At 34.5% G+C, this 22,078-nt stretch overlaps 3 protein-coding genes across 4 annotated transcripts; 2 read left to right on the top strand and 1 right to left on the bottom strand.

The window, feature by feature from the left end:
• Window positions 1–1,107: 1,107 nt before the first annotated feature.
• Window positions 1,108–5,397, bottom strand: LOC119835674 (beta-parvin). Of its 2 annotated transcripts, none has more exons than XM_038360642.1 (8): window positions 5,255–5,397; window positions 5,045–5,164; window positions 4,838–4,927; window positions 3,888–4,159; window positions 3,180–3,370; window positions 2,546–2,660; window positions 1,846–2,089; window positions 1,108–1,329 (listed from the first exon to the last, which is right to left on the bottom strand). In XM_038360642.1, the coding sequence occupies exons 2-8, from the start codon at window positions 5,160–5,162 to the stop codon at window positions 1,253–1,255; spliced, it is 1,107 nt and encodes a 368-aa protein (XP_038216570.1). In that variant the 5' UTR covers window positions 5,163–5,164; window positions 5,255–5,397; the 3' UTR covers window positions 1,108–1,252. The 2 variants fall into 2 exon arrangements, with proteins under 2 accessions (XP_038216570.1, XP_038216571.1); XM_038360643.1 differs by having other exon boundaries at window positions 5,250–5,268.
• A 1,256-nt stretch (window positions 5,398–6,653) lies between these two features.
• Window positions 6,654–12,773, top strand: LOC119835609 (LITAF domain-containing protein). Its single transcript, XM_038360538.1, has 4 exons — window positions 6,654–6,818; window positions 7,001–7,146; window positions 9,532–9,685; window positions 10,251–12,773. The coding sequence occupies exons 2-4, from the start codon at window positions 7,008–7,010 to the stop codon at window positions 10,354–10,356; spliced, it is 399 nt and encodes a 132-aa protein (XP_038216466.1). The 5' UTR covers window positions 6,654–6,818; window positions 7,001–7,007; the 3' UTR covers window positions 10,357–12,773.
• Window positions 12,774–14,428: 1,655 nt separating this feature from the next.
• On the top strand, window positions 14,429–21,650 carry LOC119835920 (ATPase family AAA domain-containing protein 3A homolog). The gene is made up of 10 exons (XM_038361049.1): window positions 14,429–14,752; window positions 15,859–16,013; window positions 16,330–16,442; window positions 17,058–17,264; window positions 17,543–17,700; window positions 17,968–18,227; window positions 18,520–18,643; window positions 19,281–19,572; window positions 20,089–20,287; window positions 21,006–21,650. Exons 1-10 carry the CDS (start codon window positions 14,566–14,568, stop codon window positions 21,162–21,164), a joined length of 1,854 nt encoding a protein of 617 aa, XP_038216977.1. The 5' UTR covers window positions 14,429–14,565; the 3' UTR covers window positions 21,165–21,650.
• The last annotated feature ends 428 nt before the right edge of the window (window positions 21,651–22,078 follow it).

Genomic DNA, 22,078 nt, shown 5'->3' with positions numbered 1-22,078 from the left:
TTTCTTATTTTATTTTTGTTTCAACTATACTTTTTAAAATATTATTAAGTAATCATTATTATCCTTTATGTAGTATTTATCTGTTTATATTGAATATTTTTAAGTACGTTTTCATGGGCCCAGATAATTCGAACCGTGAAAAATTCAAATGTTTTATTTGACATATCTCTTGAAATATTAACTTCGTCTAGAGTCATGGGATTTTTTTATTTGTATTTCTATAAAAAATTGACCACATAAAAAACAAAAATTCCTCGCTATTGATTAAATAACATGCTCATGGCAGCAAGTATTTCTTCCATCAAATTGAGCTGGAATCGTTTTCGGTGCTCATGCGCTGGTTCCTCCTAGACTATTATATTTCATGATCCTATCGATGGAATGGTGCGCCGTGATACATTAAATTACCGAAACTCCTACCTCTCCTAACTCTTTCCTCTATTTTACCTCTACCTATAACTCTCCAATACTCAGTTGGACACCTCACCAATGACGTCATACACAGCTATGCTATTATTTTATGGTCCTAGTTCAAGGCAGGTCATCTGGTGGGTCATTTGACCCATCTATTTTTGTAATGTGCCAGTATGTATATTTTACATTTATTCACCACACATTTGTTGAAATTGTCACTTCACTACATAGTATAAAACAAAGTCGCTTTGTCTGCCCCTATATATGCTTAAATCTTTAAAAAGTATGCAACGGATTTTGATGGGGTTTTTTAAATAGATAGAGTGCTTCACGAGGAAGATTTATATTTATATTATATGTATAATAATATCTATTAAACTACTACGAATTTATGTCGCGCAAAGCCGCGGGCAAAAGCTAGTATGCACAATATACAATTCAAAATACGCTATGTTCACCAAATTTCATCATTTTCTATTGAGCTAAAAATGTACACACAAAATATACGCGCACTTTCGCTTTAGCAGATTATGTTAACAAATAGCAAATGGATACTTGACTAAACTAAAAGCAATATTTTATCGAAATACTTAGGGTGTTTGTACCTTTTGCAGAAATAAAACGCATGACTCTTAGTAATATTATATTACATAAGGCACATAATACGATTGTTAATAAATTACACTTTCACATAAAATAAAACATTTATATAATTTCATTGTTAGCTTAAGCAGATACAGTTATGTTAATAAAATTGAACACGATATAAAATTAATTTCATTAACATTAGTCAATGTTAAACTATTTAAGGTGATGGCAAATTTCTAAATGAATTCAGTTACGCCATATTCTTGTACTTTGTGAATAGATTGTACAAAACCCTGAGTGTAGATTTCAGATCTAGATTCACGATATCTGCAAAATAAAATAGAAATGTAAGCATTATAGTTATTTTTAACAATTTTAGTTTTTTTTATCAAAATTTATCCAAATCTCATGCCATTACAGGTTACAACCCAATGCGACAGCGACTTAACAAGGAAAAAGCTCAAAAAAAAAACTTTTACCGACTCAAAAGCGAAAAATATAATTACTATATGCGCTACCCACTCATGTATTCGAAATCGGTGCCAACCAGGCCAAGTAATGAAAAAAAATAACTATAGCAAGTTACTACTTGTGAGACTGTGTAGTAAGGAGGTAGTATCTATCTATTATCTACTTCTATTAGAAGCATCACGCGTTAACCGACCGGTTTATTTTTCTGTGTGTTTGTTATTGATGGAAAGAAGGTTTCATGAAAGAAAAACTTTGGAAATTTCGCGCCATGGATCAAAAAAATCAGCAGCTAAACGACTTTTAACTTTTAACTTTTACAATTCGCACGAGAAACAATATAATTAACATTACTAGCAGCGTAGGGTTACCAACCTTCTGGTCTAGCTTTCGGCTTTGCCAAACCCACATCTTGCATCAGCTCAAATGCGAAGGACACATTATGGACCTTCTGGTCGAAGTCCTGCGGGGTCAGGTGGAAGTCGAACAGCGGCACGAAGAAGCCCTCCAGTAGACCCATCAGCAGCACCAGGTACACGCCGTCGTGGAACTGCGAGTCTAGATCGAGGACCTCCAGGTTCACCTTGCTGAGGTGCTTGTTCACGAATGTTATCAGCGACTGTGGAGTGCGTATGGACTTTTTAGTTATTTCCTATATTTTTTTGCTAAGGCTTGCTAACTTAGAACTCGATTCTGATAGATTGATTTAAGAAATATAATATAGGAACTCTTATATATTTGCAAATTAAAAGGTCGTTATTTCTTCATAGGAGGTATGAACGTATTGTCTGTGCCCGTTTAAAATTTTAAATGGGCATAAAAATTACTCGCTTACTTGTTCTATGTTTCATACAAGTTTTACACATTAGAAAATTGCAGCTTAGGTACCTCGAATTACAGAGGATTTTTTTTTTTATTATGATAATAGCTTCCCGCCCACACGGGATCGCTAAAAATATTCCTGCTTGGTCTCTCACCATACATAATTTTATTTTTCAATAACCTGATTATCACTGATTAACACACTTTACAGGAAATTATTAAAATCACTAAAACGTATGATCCAACAAGTCACCTTCTTAACGACTTGCAGTTTGTCCGGCGCGTGGTCGAACAGTGCGTCGAACGCGTCGCGCTCGCACTTCATGCCGAGGTCGTCGTACGTCGTTGTTATGTCTTCGATGTATGTGCTGTAATTTACCAGTGTTAAGCAATTTTATTGGTTCCACTAAAAGTACCCTTAGTGGCTAGTGAAATGTAACCTGTGCAATAAAAAGAAACGAATGCCCTCCCGCCTACCCCCTCTAACTGGACGTAATATGCATAACTTTCGCTGTATTAAAGAAGTTTTGGAGAAATCGACCGCCATTTTATTATCTAAATAGTATAATGTATTATAGTAATACCCGAACGGGGAACCGCAACATTGCAGGTTGCAACATTTGCAATAATTTAAACTTTCACAATAAAAAAATACATAATAAAAATAATTTATTGAACAAATTATAAATCACATAAAACTTTGACAGTACATAATGTCCACAATAATTTTAAAAAGCATGTGTATCAAATGCCCAAAAGAACCTTATTTTAGTTTAACATCAAACACAATACACTTATTCCATTTTCAATCCACGGCTAAAAACAGTACTTGAAAACCTAAAAACATTATAACTCAGCGAGGGCATCTGTTTAGAAAAGATCCTCACCGATGCGACAGCTGATTAGGCGCATCCTTCTTAACAACAACGACATTCACGCTGACATTCTCTGGCAGACGGATCGGCGCCCGGAAGTGGCGCGCCAGTGCTACCAGCAGGTGCAATATGGACACCACATTCTTGGAGTGCACCGAGTCCACGCTCCACTGCTGCACCGGTTTCGATGTGCCGTACAACACCTGGTGTTCAAAAATCAGGGTGGGGTGATCGGCTTTTTATAAACTAATAATATAAACTTGTCGGTTTGTATGAACACACTGATCTCAGGAAGTACTTCAAACATTCTACACCATCATCCCTGCCACAGAGACCCCCAGGTGTCTTTGACTGACCATTGGCTTTGACTAAGAGATTTTTTTTAGTAAAACCTATGATTTAACAACTCTGAATTATAAAAGTCCAAACAGTTTTGTGATCATTGTTCATTTTTTGAAATTACCAGGTCTTAACAAAACATTAAGATTTTACTCAAAGGCAACCATGTTACTAACTAAGAAATCAGTCTGATAGTTAAAAATTTCACTTTGCTTTTATAAAAATATGCCACTAATTTATAACATTATTTTGTTACGAGCATGTCACTTGGTAAGACAAATAGGCTATTTAAGAAAACCAAAATCAAGAAATATTAAAATACCTAAAAATGTACATATGCAGTAAATCATACAGTATATATCAAGCTCTAACATAACTGACCCTATTAACATCTCTCAAAACTACAGCCAACTTCTGTCTCTGCCCCTCTTCGCTCTGTGTCACCTCCGGCACATCCAACTTGGTCTCTGTCAGCTTTTCTAGAAGCTTCTGCAGTACTTGTCCATCATACAAATCCTCGCTTATGTCTTTTACGATGATCCTCTGTGCAGCCAATTCATCATTAATCCAGTCAATGAGGACTTGGATCAACTCCTTCACTCTGGGGTCCTCGAGCGACCTGGGCTCTATTATTGCTCTCTCTTCGTTGTCATCTATTGGAAGGTTACAACAGCATTCAAAAGTTATTTGGTTAAAGTTACAAATTGTATTTTATGATTCAAATTTTGTAAATATTTAATAAGGTTGGTTATGATAACCAGCCTTAAAATAATGTTGGGTGATACCCAACGGACACAAAATAAAGAGTTGGTACTCAGCCAGTATATTGTACTGGTATTGACCAGTAACAAGAAACTAGTAAGATTCCAATGCATGTTAGTGGGAAATTGTATACATTATACAAAATCATTTAAATTAGCACATAGTAGAAAAGGAATAATCAATGTGCAGTGTGAGCTTCTATAACCAGCAATGTAACAACATTATATATAATTTGATTTATAAACAAAAAATTGGGGAAAACTGACATGGCACCGTATTTTGTTGAAGTTAAGTTTGGTCCTTTAAGTTTAATTTAAGAAGTCAATTGAAAGACTAGAAGAACACCGAAAATAGAAAAACTGTCTCTGCAGATACTATTCCATTCTACTAAATAAATCCGGTCAAATATACACATACAAATAATGTTAAAACTTTAATACCAAATTTACCTATGGCAAAAATTTAACTAAATTAATATGTAAAATTGATATGTATGTATACTCTTTTTAATTTTCTTTATTTTATTTTACTATTTTAATTGCCAACTCATTACAGTAAATACAACTCACGTAGACTGTATTCTTCTGGCGGGATTTCTGGTGCCGTTGGACTTCCTGGCGAATCTATGGCAAATTTACCTTCTGCCTGAACCTCTTGCACTAGAAAAATGAAAAATATCAAAAAAATAAAACAATTAAGCCCAACACACGCCACACATGGCCCAATCATGATCTAATTCTGGCATCCCACGCAAGTATTAGGGTCATGCAACATACCTTCTTTTATGCGCTTTTTGCGACCAATAGTACCAATTTTATCCCAAAAAGACTCTTCCTTTTCTTCTTTTTTAGGCAATACTGGAGTTCGAGGGGATTTGGGGCGTGGCGACGACATTTCTGAGGAAAAATTACCTCATATGAATCACAGGAGCAATAGGAACGTACAAAAATATCGGAGCAATAAGTTGCAAGTAATAAATACTTTACTTCAGATATTACTCGATCTAAAATTATAAAAACTGCAAATAAAGTAAATACGTTAATTCAAAACAAATAAAAACAATTTTATACAATCACGTCTTTCATGGCTTATTTATAAAAATGAAGAGAATGACGTAAACATCTATGTAAACAGGTATATTTTTCTTTTACGATTTTATGTCTGGCTACGAGACCTTTAAGCCCAGGCCCATAAATGTTACCAATTTGATATATTTTCACTAAAGGTATGCTTTTCTTCTCTCTTTTTTTTTTGGATTAGATCGTTCTAATAGTATTCTTAATTTATTGTCGTGGTGGGAGGCATAGTAAGGGTACTAAGTATCTTTAAGCGAATGACCTACTCAGTGCAGTGATAACCGAGCACCTCGAACTTTTTGGTATCACCTTAACGTCTACTCTCAACTTTGGTTCATAAATTGAATCAAAAGCCCTAGTAGCCTCATAAAAGCTTGGTATTCTGGCGAAGCTGAGACAGTATTTCAGCCCGGGACAGCTGTTCAATATGTATCAAGCACAAGTCCTGTCGTGCGTGGAATACTGCTCTCACCTCTGGGATGGTTCTGCCAAATATCTGGAGATGCTTGAGGCGATAGAGAGGCAAGCTAAAAAGCTCATAAATGACGATGATCTGGTAGGCAAAAGACTACAGAGCCTCGCTCTTCGCCGCAGAGTGGCTAGTCTATCGGTCTTTTATCGGATTCTCTTTGGAGAATGCGCTGCGGAATTACACAACTTGATTCCACCATCCCTATTCTTCCATCGGTCGTCGAGGCGTACAGACTCTAGTCACCGCTTTACGGCGGACGTTCACAGTACCCGGACTAAGCGGTTTGACTCTACATTATTTATTCGAACCGCAAAGGACTGGAACATGCTTCCTGAGTCTGTGTACCCTGACGGGTGATCTTCAAAGGTAGGGTGAACAGGTACCTTCTAGAAAAGCGCGCTCCATCCTAGACTCCATCTACGCTTACCAGTAGGCGAGATGGTAGTCAAGCGCTTCCCTATCATAAATTATAGAACCTTTTAAACTTTTTATTCCTATTATATTTGCCAATGCTACTCTATGAAATACGTGAATTAAAATAATGCAAAATATGTATCATAAATATTTACATAATGATCAATTTTGATATAGAAAAATATAATAAAAATCAATAAATTTAAATTAAAATTAAATAAGCTCTGCAAAAACTCACTATTGCATCGGATGTTTTCGCGCTTTGTTTTTTAAATTTAAACTTTAACAGGTAGACAGGAAGTTATAATATCGTTCCAAGAATTGTATCTTTGATTTGTCTGTGGTCAATTTAACGTGATCTGTCGCTGTCATCTTTGATCAGTGATCTGTCTGATCTGTCAATAATCAAGTGTCAGAGCTAGATTTTCCGTTTTAGTGAGGAGTAGGTAGTCAACTACTACCGTCAGTGCAAAAATATCGACCTTAATTAATTTATAATTATTGTGAAGCATCTTTTAATTTTTTGCGACTTAACCGAACATCTATTTTGAAACATTGTATTTCTGCCTATAGAGACTACCCATCTCTGTTAGTATATTGTTTTTATCACACATTGTTAACTGTAAACAAGCATGTTGTTACAAAACTGCTAACATCTGCCCTCGATTGGTTGATGGAATCATGCCTAAAAATAGCTACTGAACTATTTTGCAACACAAGAGGAGTAGAAATTAGATGTGCTTAGCTGTAACTAGTGTTTAATGTTAAAGGTTGAAAATGGAGAAGAATGGAAATCCGCCACCGTACGGGTGGAGCAACGGCCACATGCAAGCTCCTCCCGCGGCTCCGCCGAGTTATTCACAGGCTGTTGGGGGTGTGGGTCCTTCCAGTCCCTATACTCCGCAATATCGAACTAGTAAGTAACCACGTAAAATAAGTAGCTGACCTGAGAATTGTGAATTTTATTTACGGATATGACTAATAAATGTCCTTGTAACGAATTCGATTTTATATAGCCGAAGTGAAGGTGACTGTGTAATGTGGGAAAAATTTATCTTGCTTTTGTCACATCTTAAGAAAAGGCAAATAACACATTGAAATAGTTGTCATTGCTCTGTACTGACATAGTGTAATGATCAGGTCAATTTAGATTTTATGATTGTTGTATAATCTTTACAATTCTATTGTTTGAAATTTTTATTTTTTATATGGTCAATGAAATAAATGGCCCTTTTTATAGAAATTATCCAATTTTTATAGTATTAATACTTTTAATATTATAATCTGCTTTACATAAAATGAACACCATATAATTAAACCTATATCATAGAGAGATATAATAACAATGTTATACCTATCATTTACTTTTTTGTTGGCTTAATAATTTATTAACTGCATATTACATATGTAAATTGCAAACTTAAAGGTTTGTAACATCCAAAATTTACTGTAAACATCATCAATTTATTACCAAATTTTTTTGTTTAAAACTTAGTTGTTATGGATATATTTTCTACATCAGAATTTTATCCATGCAAATAATAGGAAATTCTCTGTAGATATTAAGTAAAGCAAATTATAATGAAGAAAATATATAGATCAACAAACAAGAATTCTAATGTAATGTATATTCCAACTACTCTGAATGGAGACTGGAAGGGAATATTAATTATTCTTGTCTGAAACTCCTATGAGGTTTTTTACATACTTAAAATATATGAAATCAATAAATTATATAGCTTTTACAAAGTTGCATAACCAGTTTAAATGTTAATATGTATATTCATTGTCATATGTTTAACACACTCACAATAACCACATATCAGAATACATTCTACGTAGAAATTATTAATGTTCAAGAACATGTTAAAATAGCTGTTTATTGCCCATAGTTGCGATTCATTTTATATTTTTATAATTTAGTGACATTTATTATTGACGTTTTTTATTTGAGACTCAAATGATTATCACCAGATACACCGATAAAGGTAGAATACTCTAGAACAGACATTCCTGACCTTTAAAGAATTTATTATCAATAACTTATGTTCCATTTAATTTTACCTTATCTGTATTAAATACTATGAAATGCAATCCTTAATTTATCCATACTGGATTGTTGTAACAATAATATATAAAACCCATTTAACCTACAAGCAGCTATGTTTTCAAATTAGTATGTTTATAATGTGCTAGTGACATATGAGTGTATCATCATTGACTTTTTGGGTGCGTTACATAATGAATTATAATATGCCGACCTTGTGATTATCATAATAGTTTACATTGCAGCTTATAAGATTATGAGTTAGTATTTATTTAACTTAAATTGATAAACATCGAAGTCACTTACATTTTCTCACATTTTATGTTGACAAGTGATAATTATATTCCTTTAATTTGTCTGGTGGTAAGGTTTTTGATATCTTATAATTCGTTTTGGAATTCCCCATAATTATGTTGCAGTTACAAATTAAAAATATTTAAATTATACGAATTTGCTTCCAAGTTATGTTTTCCCACCATTCATTCACATTACCTGACTTATATAGTCAAACAAACTTTTGTATCATGGTTTGTACATAGATACAGACAGATAGTATAAAGTATGCCAAGCATTAGCATTTTATTGAAACAGTTAAACCACAAATTAGATCATGGTGTTTCTAATGAAACTCTATGAATCACATTTATTGTACAGTTGGAACTAAGTAATTTTATCGTCTCTTGTATTTATTTTGATATTTTTATAATAACTAACTTTTATACTAATTGTGTAAATATTTTACTATCATGTGTATCCTTTTGATTTTTCTAAATATATTTTACATCCATTTGATAACTAGTGTTAATTTTATCTATACAATAAACTTCTTATCTCTTATGTATTTAAAATAATGTTAATTTTAACATATATATCCGTGTAAAGAACCGAATTTTAGGTTTAAGCAAGACCTACAATTCGGTTCTTTTATTTAGTCTGTTCTGTTTTGATTGCCTGGTTCGATTTAAAAAAACTGTTAGGAAGGAAGAGGACATTATTTCAAATAAGAACAAATAATTTAACATTTAGACCATATCAAATCATTAAAAACATTTACATGCATATAATATGTATATATACACACCTTACAGACGTTTAAACAGATATATACTATTGTTATGAAAATCGTAAAGGTCGATTACGCCTACCTTTTAGATTCCTACATTGAATTTATTACTTGCGTAGATCTACTGAACTTAGTGGTAAAAGATTACACACGTTATGCCAATAATACGGATTGACACATTGTCTCCACAGCCACGGAGCCCCAAATAGTGACAACTGTGGTGCCCCTGGGGCCGCAAGCGACGCACATGATATGCCCCAGCTGCCACGGAGAGATCAACACGGCGACACGGACGAAACCAGGCCTCATTGCATATATAGCTGGTTCTATTATATGTATTTTAGGGTAAGCAAATGGTGTTATTTGCATAAGAGAGCATTTTTATATTACGATAGCATGTGAGAATACGCGGCGGATAAAGCTGGCCATTCACGGCCAATCCATCACATCAAAAAGCGCAATTCACGCCGTCTTAAAAATTTCCGTTTCCGCTCATGCCATTAGGCCTCAATTAAAGATCAATTGCTCGATCGAAGTACATTAATGGACTCAGTTATTGTATGGATGCCCCAAATTGTCCTTTTTAGTTTCCCCGAGTGATCTTAATTTACTGCACGAGACAAGACCTGGATTTATGGAGACGTCCTGAAACTAGAACGGGAAAGTGATCGCGCTAGACAACCTTTTTCTCACACTGGATTTTGCCCTGTTTTACCACGTCACTGTAACCCTCTGTAAAAATATGACCAGTCGTGGCGCGCCTAAAATTATAGTTTCTAAAATTCATCCCGAATAGTTTCAAAATAACGCGAATTCTATGAATCACATTTATTATACAATTTAGTATCCAGATAGAATACAAATATTTGTTATTTGGGCAAAAAAATAATTGGCGTTCGATTTGTTCTAGATTCTTCTGCGGCTGCTGTTTAATACCGTGCTGCATAGATAGTTGCATGGACGTACATCACAAGTGTCCGAACTGCGGGGCCTACCTCGGACGGTATAGGCGATAATCAACGATTGGACTATCATTTGACAATAATAACTGCCTTCCAGACTGATCTAGTGCAGACGAAAACTTCAATCCAGTATTTGATTTTATTGTTTATGAAACGTTTTTTGTTAATAACGATATCACAACGATATGCACCGTTCCGACCGTATTGGTTTCGTTGCCATCATTCGTAGGTTGTTTTAAGGTTATTTTATTCTTATATTTTTTTTTTTCTTTCTTTTTTAACTGATGTAAAATCAACATGAAATCAAATCAAAATTCTAGGTGTCGACAATGTATACTTCATATAAACTCAGTGTTGTTATAAGTTGTTATTTCAGTGGTGAAAAATGATAATAGAAATACGTAATCCCAGTAAATAAAAGTAGCTGACTACATAGTTATGGTTGTATTGATGTGGTTGCTAACTTATGTGTATTTTAACTAGATTTAACCGTCTTTATATTACGTACAAACTAAATAATAAGTTACATTTTTTTATGATTTTGAATGAATTACTCATTTCAGTACACTTATCTTTGCAAATATATTTGTAATAAATGTAACATAGCGGGGGAGACCTAGAGGGGATTCTTAAATTTACTCAAACGCGTCAAATTAATTTAAAGAAACCGAACCTATTGATAAGTACCTCCAGCCAGTATGAGCAGTTAATGTTACGGTGCTCAGGGAACCCTCCGGAAATTAGGAGAAAAAAACAAAGTGATCATTCCTAAAGTTACGCTCAAATCGTCAAATTAGCCAAAATTTATACTTCTTTTATTGTAATTTAATTTTTAATTTTTAATTAAATTCAATATTATATATTCAATAGCATATTTTTTTTTTTAATTTTCACAGTTCATAACAATGAAATCACCATTTAAATCTTCAGATTAATGTATATTTTATTTCCGTGGCATCCTGGAGCTTAATAAATAGAGCAATGGGTTCTTTTTTAATTAAAATATCAAAAGCGGTCCTCCACCTTTAAAAGTGGTAATTTGATAGGACCTCTTTTCTTGCTATCGTCTAAACTGCTTGGTATCCGTGAGACTCGATGTAATCCACATTTAGCATCATGGCCTCCCCTGCTAATATTATATACTAATTAGTCATTACCTACATGTATTCTATAGCGTCATTTATTGAATGAAATTTAAAAAACTTTATTGTACACATGTATTCATACATATATCTTAGAATTTATAGTAGATTTATATTGACTAATTTCCAATGATATTGTTAAAAGTTGTGAATTTTAAAGCCTAATTTTGAGGTTTTCGTTCATCTTTTTGCGTTTGAAAATTGTCTCATTCTAAAATGTTGTAAGCGCAAGATTGTGTAAAAAGTTTAGAAAAAAGACCTGACAAATAACAATTCACTTTTGACACCCAAGCCCAACTTTGTGAAATATTGTCAAACGCAAGTGATATCGAATATCTTTAACTTTATTAAGTTATAATATATTGTTTTAATTTTTCTACATGAAAATGAAATTAACATAAACAATGATTTCAGTCAGATGGACCAGCCTTGCTGCACAACTTACGATCTAGAAGTCGAAAATCTTTAATTGTTTGTAACTTTTGCAATTTTATGTGCATATACACGTTTATAGAACATTTTTCTAGGTGTCATACCGGACCCAATGAGCCATCACACATAATTTTAAGAGTAATCTGTCTTTTAAGACCATTTTTATTTTTTGCGTGTGTGCAGGTGTGAGTAGAGTTCCGTAGGTTTTATATTAGCGCGATACGAATGAGACTTAGTGCCACCTATCAGCATTTCTATCGAGTTGTTAGAAATTTTGGAGTAAAGTGCAGTTATTGTTCGATTATTTCTCATGAATAAGTTTGTTTAAATGTCTTATTTAATACTCACAGTCAAATCGTAGAATAATACCTTTTATCCGATGTCTATTCGCTAAAACGTCGCAGTTGTAATTTTAGTTTAGGAAATATATTATTTTCATTTACTTCATTATTAGTGAATACGTTGCAGGTTATTTTGTTATCATGCCAATCGAATCTCTTACAAAACGATCAGTGACTATTTTTATAAGCATAATAATTACCTATACCACACTCTTGGAGGCCTGTGTCCCAGCAGTGGGAACGTGTATAGGCTGATAATGATGATACCACACTCATGATTTTACTATTATTTTTATTTTATTATTTTATACTCTACAGAAACCCGTCATAGTTTTAAGTAATTTTTCTAACAATCTCATAGTATATAACTTATATTTTTTACTTAGTTTTTAAGTTCGAAGCCTACTAAAATTAACTGCTTAAAACTGATTTTAAATAATCTACCTACTTACATATTTGTAATAAGATTTATTTTTGATGTTACATATTTACAACCAATGGTATTTACTACATCACAAAATTATCATTGATTAAAACGATGTTTAAAGTGTAACAATGTGTGCTTTTATTTTTTTTATACCAATTACCTATCTTGAATATATTTTCTCATGGTTATTATCTATTAAACTTCACATAAACACATACATATTTATTAAATTAAATTAAACTTTACGACACAACTTATTCGTACAATTAGAAACGATCTGCTCTCTTCTGGTAGACAGCTTCTTGCACTTACTACATTGAAGTTGTCTAAATTCTACTAATATTATAAATGCGATAGTTTGTAAGGATGTGTATGTGTTTGTTGCTCTTTCACGCAAAAACTACAAAACCGATTGCAATGAAATTTGGTACGTAGACAGCTGGCCAAGTGGAATAACACGGGCAACTATTTATCCCGATTTTTCTACGGGACATGGACTTACGCGGGTGAAACCGCGGGGCGCAGCTAATAAGTGCATAATTTTACTTGATGATCTTTATACATTTTTTTAGAACATAAGTCAAGTGACGCCACCTTAGACAATGAAAAGCGTAGGTTTGTTCTAGGTTATTATTAGTGAAAATGAATTATGTTTGTTGGTGTGTGTGAAATGAGTTATATATAACATTGGCGTTTTAAACAATAAATACATTTATACAATAACATAAATTAGTAAATTATAATTGGGTATTACTTTAGTTATCAACATGATTACATTGTATTTATTCAGGTCAACTAGTTGGTGCTCGCTATTTATTATTATTGGAGACGAACCTTCACTTTTTCTAATAAAAATCCGATCATTCGTGGTCCAGCAGAAGTCATATTTGTGTGTTTTTGCTAACGCCCGAGTCAAAAAGTATAATCGTCTAGCCCTTGGAGTTAGATATTCCGAGACGAATACATCGCTATTTTCCGCAAATCCTAAGTGAATGTTGAGTTTGAGTGATGTTTAAGTGTTGAGCCGGTTTTTTATGTTTGATGCATTGTATTTTTTACTTGCATGTAGTATATTGGCCTTTATAAATGTTGAACAGTAGTCTATTACTAATGACCTATCAGTAGCTGATTTTTACCTAATTCGCTATAAATATTTTTAAGCACTTTGTTCTTAATTAATACGTAATTAAGAGTGAAGTTTATCGACAATAGAACAAAGTTCTTTTGATTCACGATGCTTTGAAGGAATGCCCCTAATTTCCGAGCAAGTACTTCGGTTACATACATCAGACTCATCTAGTTTGTTTTATAATTTTTTATATAAGTTTCATTTTTTATCTTCTCACCTTCAAGAGAAACTAATCGAGTCATCAAATTCATTGAGGTCATCGCATATTTTTATGTATATATGGTACTCCAATGACACCTTCATTTCAGAGTTTGTTTTACGTATTTCACTCAACTCCGAAAGAACTTTAGAGAGTATAGACATAATTTCAAATTGCTTTTCAACAGGAGGAGCCGGAGAGTGTGGAGAATTATTTGGTTATAATCATTAATAACAACATTCCCACATTTTCTGTGATGATATAAATTGTCAATGAAATAATAGTTAAGTAGGCGTCTACCAAGGGAATCAGTACACATTATTGAACTGGATTTTATGTCTAATCCAGCACTGGACCGATGACTAGTGAGTACCCGTTGTTGTACCTAAACTAAGTAATGCATAATCTGTGTACTCTTTGGTAATTGGTAGTAAGTATTCTCTCATCTCTGCTCCATACTCCATAGTCTATGGTTTTGTAGATTGTCAATCGGTCTTTCGTACGGCAGCGTGCTTTAATTTGAAAGCGACTAAATAGACCGATATAACAATTATTCCTAAGAATTATATGGATTAAGATACGTGTAACATAAAATGTCGTGGTTATTTGGATATTCTAGACCGTCCCAGCCTCCACCTGAAGGACCGCCTCCTGAAGGAGAGGCTGCGGCAGCTCCTCCAAATCTAACAAAAGCTGAGAAGAAGGCCATGGAAGCGTATAGATTTGATTCTAGCGCCCTAGAAAGGGCTGCTCAAGCCGCTCGAGAACTGGAACGGTCAAGTAAGTGTAGAATTTACTTATCAGCATTGTTGCAGCAGTATTGCATAATGCGACCGCCTAACCTATCTTTCACATTGTAAAATTAATAAATAAAACATGAACTACTGAACACATAACTAATTCTTCAGTATATCTTTATTATTAAAACTACATATTTATTATTGTTGAAATCTAAAATTATTTTATATGAAATTCTTATAAGAATACAAGTACACAACAAAGTTTCAGTAGTTTAATTAGGTCAGGTCACAAAAGTTGATCTGAGTGTAAATTTGTTGTTTTGTCTTGTTTAAATGCATCTACTGATTGAAAGTACTTTATGCAACTGAGCAGACGACACTTGTTACAAGTCTTTTAACACAAACATAACATGTTAATTCATCATTTCTTGTATATGGATAATGCATTGATTCATTTATAAAAATTTCAAAGTGTTTTTGGCCTTATTTCACATTGCAATGGAGCAATTATATGATATGACTTCTGTGTCTGGAGATAGTCAACAGGCAATATAATAACAAAATTTACTTTTTTATTGCAGTCATTACATACATAAGTCTCAATCTCATAGGAATATCCTTTGACCACACATGCAAAGCCAACTGTTGATTTCTATTTACTTTTACATTATCAATGCAAAAATTAATATTTCTTTTAATTTATTATCTTTTAATCTTAAATTCAATGTCAAACAAAACAATTCAATTATCCCGTTTGTCTGTCACCCCCTATAGCTTATATAGGTAAAGCTATATTTCTTTATTTAAACTACAGAGGCTCACATATTGAAACACTTGAATGTTTTTTGTAATGAAGAAATTAAATTGCCTACTACTTATTTGAATACTCATTCAAATTAATTTTGATGTGTGATTTGAACATTGTATATAGTATTATTTTATCTCAATGCAATGCTGTTAAGTCAATCTTATAACATGCATAACTACCATGCATAGGCAAGTATTTATGGTAAACACATACACACTGTCTTCATGCATGGCTTGAGTCTAATTTGTTTAGTTATTTGTAGTAGAGAAAACTTCCTCTAACTATGAAAAAAGTGTTGCAGATTATTCACATCAACTTACAGTGTTTATTTTGTACAGGACATTCTAAGGAAGCGCTGGAACTAAGTAAACTACAAGAGGCCACTCGGCAGCAAGAGCAAATGGCCAAAATAAAGGAATATGAAGCTTCCATAGAACAGGCCAAGGTCGAACAGCGGAGAATTGACCATGAAGAGAGAAGAAAGACTTTGCAAGTATGTTCTACAATATATTGAAATGATATCAATGATAGGGTTATGTACTTGTATTTCTTTGACACAATATATTACTTTGTTTCACCAAGCTAGAATGTTACTTATTTTAACTTAATAATAAAAAATATGAATAAATTTTGCATTATTTTGGTAACTATTAAGTGTATAAAATAAATAGATAAAATATTTCAATGAGGTTTAACTTAAATAACAATAATAATTTGATTTTTCATATTGGTATGATTGTCACTTGGTAAGGGACAAAATAAAATTTTTATTTTTATGCCTAACACAATTTACATTATTTATATTATAGGAAGAAACAAAACAGCATCAGATACGCGCCCAGTACCAAGACCAGCTGTCAAAAAAGCGCTATGAAGAACAATTGGTGCAGCAGCAGAAATCTCAAGAAGAAATATTAAGGAAGTAAGTTGATAGAAGTATTCATGTAAGTATTCAGCTGCAATGAGCAGTTGGGGCTCAGTAGTGACGACTTGGACGTGAAGTCCAAGGTTAATTTATCAATACATTGTCGTCATTACTACTGCAAGAAATGTTATAGGATATATTGTGTGGAAAGCGGCATGTCCAAGAATGAAAAATTTGATGTCATGTGACATCTGCCAAAATGCACATGTGCAGCGTGGGGATTATTGTCTGAACCCTCATAGGTGGCCTGTGTCCTTGCAGTGGTATCAGCTCATATAGAGCTGATGATGATTTTAATGTTAAACTACACTTACATGTAACACAGTACTGCAAACAAGAAAAGAAATGTATAAATTTCAGTCTGTGGATAATATGTGAGGCTGTATATCACATCTGCCTTATAGATCTATTCTACAAATGCATTGAAGTTTTAATTAAGCTTTTTTAAGAAGCAAACTTGTGTACTTTTAGATACATAACATTCTATGCAGTTAAACCTATGCAGTTTTGTCATTAACAAAATAAAACTTTTGTCATGCATTCCTTTAAGTACTTCAGTACTCATATTTTTAGTTTACTAATTCCTTTTAAAAAAACACCTTTTGTTCTCAGACAAGAAGAGAGTGTAGCGAAGCAAGAGGCGCTCCGGCGCGCGACCATAGAGCATGAAATGGAGTTGCGCGAAAAGAACAAACTCAAGGCCATAGAGGCTGAGGCCAGAGCCCGGGCGAAGGCAGAGAGAGAAAATAGGGATATTAACCTGGAGCAGATCAGACTAAAGGCTATGGAAAACAGGACTACTATTTTGGAGAGCATACAGTGTGTACTTAGCATTGAATTTTGTTTTTACTGTAATATAGTATTATATTATACGATAATTTGAAGTAAGATTATAGCTTAGGTATATAAATGAAAAAATAATATATAAATGATGTGAACTTTTTGTAATGGATCTGTATTACATTTCAAAGCTTTTTATAAATTTATTTTTTCTTTTTACAATACACTTTCGAGAATGCCCTGATTTAGTGTTCTGTATTTAGAAAATAACTATTTGAAATGCCTATTTATACATGATGAATATGTTAAATCAACAGAACAGCGGGAAGCGTTATAGGGGCAGGAGTGAACGCTCTCTTAACAGACTGGGACAAGACATTGGCCGCGGCTGGTGGTCTGTCATTGCTAGCCCTTGGAGTGTACACCGCTAAGGGTGCCACTTCAGTGACAGCTAGATTTATTGAGGCTAGAATTGGTAAGTACATCCAGATCGAAATTTCACGATTGACATGAGAATTTATTATTTAAACCTGAAGTAAATTGGAAAAATAAGTCATTAATTATTATGTTCTACTATGAGTCAGCTATAGGCTATAACCGAGAATTCTACAAATTAATCTCGGCTCTAGAGATACAACTGTGAAGCAACATCATTTATAAAGAACAAGTTAAGATTTGTAGCCTTTTTTTATTCCCAACTTCCCAAAGCACAGTAACCAACCGAACAAAATGTAACCCCCAGGGAAGCCGACGCTAGTCAACGAAACGTCCAGATTCTCGCTACTGGAGGCGGCCAAGCATCCCATACTGACCGTGTCGAGGGCGCTGGCTCACTTCCGCAAGCCGTCGGACGCGCTGGCCGGCGTCGTGCTGGCGCCGAAGCTGGAGACGCGCCTGAGAGACATCGCCATAGCGACCAAAAACACTAGGCTCAATAAGGGCTTCTACAGGAACCTGCTTATGTACGGTCCCCCGGGGACCGGGAAGACGCTGTTCTCGAAGGTCGGTATTGCCTTGGATTGGTGATGGGTGTTTACCGAAGTAAAAAATTCATAAGTAGTAAATTAGGATTAGCTGTGGCGAAAGGCTGTAGTGAAATGTAGTATAGACAGCTAACAAATTGATTACGATTGGTCAATGAAATTTTCACTTCGGCTGTATGGTGTAAAATAGAACATTTTTTATGAGCCTAGTACTAATTTGAAGGAAAAATCATCAAAACTATCGATTATTTAGACAGCATTAATGTCCTCGAGTACAATACTAAAAAAACGCAAAATAAAAATTGTTGCAGAAATTGGCGAAACACTCGGGCATGGAGTATGCCATAATGACGGGTGGTGACGTGGCACCCATGGGCAAAGAAGCAGTCGCGGCTATACATAAAGTGTTCGACTGGGCCAACACTAGCCGAAAAGGTATTTTTAGTTTTTAATATCGATATCAACTATGAAATATAATATAACCACTATAAATATAACATCGAAACAAATATAAACAACTTCTATCATTAAGAAGTATTACATACAAAAACTTATTTAAAACTGATTTTAAAGATATTTCTTAAGATTCTAGCCGAAAGCTCAGTTTTGAAATTTTAGACACATGGATCAGGAATTACCGTAAACGATGCAACTAGTCGAACGCAACACGTCACGTAGACTGTAATTTTAGTAAAAAAAAATGCCGTTATGTGTTATAAAACACTGGAACAGTTTATCTGAAGAACATAAAAAAGCAGGATGGAATATTTTCTAAAAGCGCTTTTTAATCGTCATAACATTTTACTAAGTAACTACCGGTTCGGAAAGCAGATTCTAGAGAAGAGCCGGCAAGTCACTCAGTAGTTCCTCTGTTAAGACTATGTTAATTTTACGTAACCACATATAATATCTTGAGGGACTACATTCTATGGATCTCCATCGTATACGCATTAATTTCAAAAAAATTAGAATTAGGATTTAATTAGGCTAGAACCTAAATCTATAATATTAATAAACTAATGATGTAAAGGGTTATTATAGATGTTTTGGTATATAAGAAATTTCTCATCAGGTGTCCTATTATTCATCGACGAGGCGGACGCATTCCTCCGCAAGCGTTCCTCAGAGCACATCAGCGAGGACCTGAGGGCCGCCCTCAACGCCTTTCTTTATAGAACTTCGGACCAGAGCAGCAGGATTATGCTCGTGCTGGCTTCAAACACCCCACAGCAATTCGACTCGGCTATCAACGATCGATTGGATAAGATGATTGAGTTTGGTCTGCCCGGACTGGAGGAGAGGGAACGCTTGATCAGGCTGTACTTCGACAAGTTTGTGCTGATCCCCGCTTCGGAGGGCAAGAGGTATGTACAATGCGTACTATGTTTTTCAAACTAATTTTCTAATAATAAACGTAGATCTGAAGAAATTAATTGAATATTTTTTTACGAAATTGTCTAATGCCTTACTTTGTAACTTCAATATTGTTTCAAAATAATTAAGTTCCTTAAATAATTTTGTATTTTAATTAATTGAAACACCTATATAGTTTTATACATCTCAGCTTATAATAATCAGATTTCCCACCACCACCTCGTACTTCAAGTATTTATTCATTTGCGTAAATCGCTTCCGTCTCCGATGTCCTTACATTTTCTAAAGCCCCTCCTGTACCAATTATCCATTTCAAAATAAATGAGAAGTCCATTACCTTAACTAAATACACCGTGGATCAGAATGAGAAGGACCTACGGCCTACCGCCTACCGCCGTTGCACGTGCGAGACAGACCGGCGCCGTAACGCGTTACGTAACGACGCGTTTTAATAGAGTTTCCCACCGCTTCAAAATTAATAAATTGTCCCTTTCACACCCGTCCAGACGCCTCAGCGTGGAGCAGTTCGACTACAGCGAGCTGTGCTCGAAGCTCGCGGCGCGCACTGCGGGCATGTCCGGCCGCGCGCTGTCGAAGCTCGGCGTCGCGTGGCAGGCGGCGGCGTACGCGTCCGACGACGGCCGCCTCACCGAGCAGATGTGCATCGACATATGCGACGACGCGGTCAACGACCACCGGCAGAAGGTCTGTGTGTGTGTGCGTGTGTGTGTGAGTGGAGGGGGGGGTGTATGAGGTGGTGTGTATATAGGTGTAGGAGCTTTGTGTGTTAATATATGGTCGGGGCATATGTTGGCTTCGTGCACAGCGAATGAGCTTCGACATATGCGATGACGCGATCAACGACCATATGCAGAAGATCTGTGTGTGTGCGTGGGGGTGGCGTATGAAGGTGTGTGTTTGTGTGTGTTTGTGTGTGAATATATGGCTGCGGTATGTGGGGAATGTGATTGTGATGCGACCAATGTGATCATGCGGTCAACGAACATCGGCAAAAGGTCAAGTTGTGTATATGTGGGGCTGGTGTATGAAGCGAGCTGTGTGTGAAGAGAGGTTTATACACTTCTTCGAGCACAGCAGATGTGCTTCGACATGTGTGACGGCAATGTCTATTGGAATTCGACTGCTGAGGCGGAATCACGTGTGGCCGAGAAGCTAGGGGTTGCTACGGTTTGACAAAATGACGCGGTTTCGAAGTCGTGATAAATTTTTTTTGTTTTGTATTCTTTAAAAATTTCTCATTTATAAAACATTTCAATGCTGTAAATAAAAATTTTCATACACTTTAATTTTAAGATAAAAAAAATTAAAATAATAGTGAATTTAGATTTCGTCTTTAAAATAGAAAAAATAAATGCAATAAAATGTTGTTTTAAATTTAAAATTGACCAAAAAAAAATTTCAGATGGAATGGCTATCCGCTGAAGAGAAATCTCGCAGCATGATGCCGTATCTACTAGATCTGCCGCCTCTAGACACAAACGGTGATGTACCAAAAAAGACGACAATCAAACCACTGCCAGAGAAGAAGCGATCAAAGAAAGACGTCGACCAAGACAAGTGACCACAGATAAACAATAAAACCATAGACTGTGATAGAACTTTCGACTTCACTGTTACCAGACTAAAAAAGTTTATCACGCTCACAGATATTGATATGATAGTGTTACGCGAGTTGTCTACCCGTGTTAGGAAATAAAATATCCATAGATTGTTGATGGTGTTTAGCGCAATTGGTTCTATATATATATGTTGTTTGGTTATAAAATTTGTTTTTGGTTTCTCACCGGTCTTTATACAAAACTGTAGCGAATTAACATATGGAGTGTTTGTTATAAGACCGATGTTATAAAACGCAATGTAGCTAAATGAATGGTGATGATATTTGTTCCAAAATCACCGATCATAAAACTATTTAAATTTAAATTCTATATTGAATTTGAATATGCCAACATTCGTTTTATAACCGCATTTCTTAGCACTGATGGCAAATATTTGTTTCAGTACGCGTTAGTGCTAAGTAAATAGTTATCGATTTAAGTGATGCCAATAAAAATATCTTAATAATTGAATATTAAATCTACATTAATGATACGTGTTATTTGAAACTCTATAGCAATAATTATATAGAGGCATTTACAAATAATCCGTTGGAATTACTGCCGCTAAATTTTTTGATACATTTATAAAGCATTTCTTATTATCGCGTATAATGCGCACAGTAGGAATTAAAAATATTATGCAATCGCTTCGGCCTTTAGATTGTAGCCTTAAATAAGTACAAATATAACAAAGCAATACATTGCTTATAAAATTTCAGAATATACTGCATGTGTGTCAATGGAATATGTAAGGAAAATATATGATTTTCAAATTATAAATAAGTATAAGGCATGTTTTTTGAATAATCTTGTGGATTTTATACCCATGCACATGGGTTGTTATTTACCTTTTCATGTTATAAATTAGGGTCAGGCG

Source organism: Zerene cesonia, chromosome Z, assembly GCF_012273895.1.
Source record: "Zerene cesonia ecotype Mississippi chromosome Z, Zerene_cesonia_1.1, whole genome shotgun sequence".
NCBI classification, from domain to species: Eukaryota; Metazoa; Arthropoda; class Insecta; order Lepidoptera; family Pieridae; genus Zerene; species Zerene cesonia.
The sequence above is the reverse complement of the archived record's forward strand: the minus strand, read 5'-3'. Positions and strand labels throughout refer to the sequence as shown.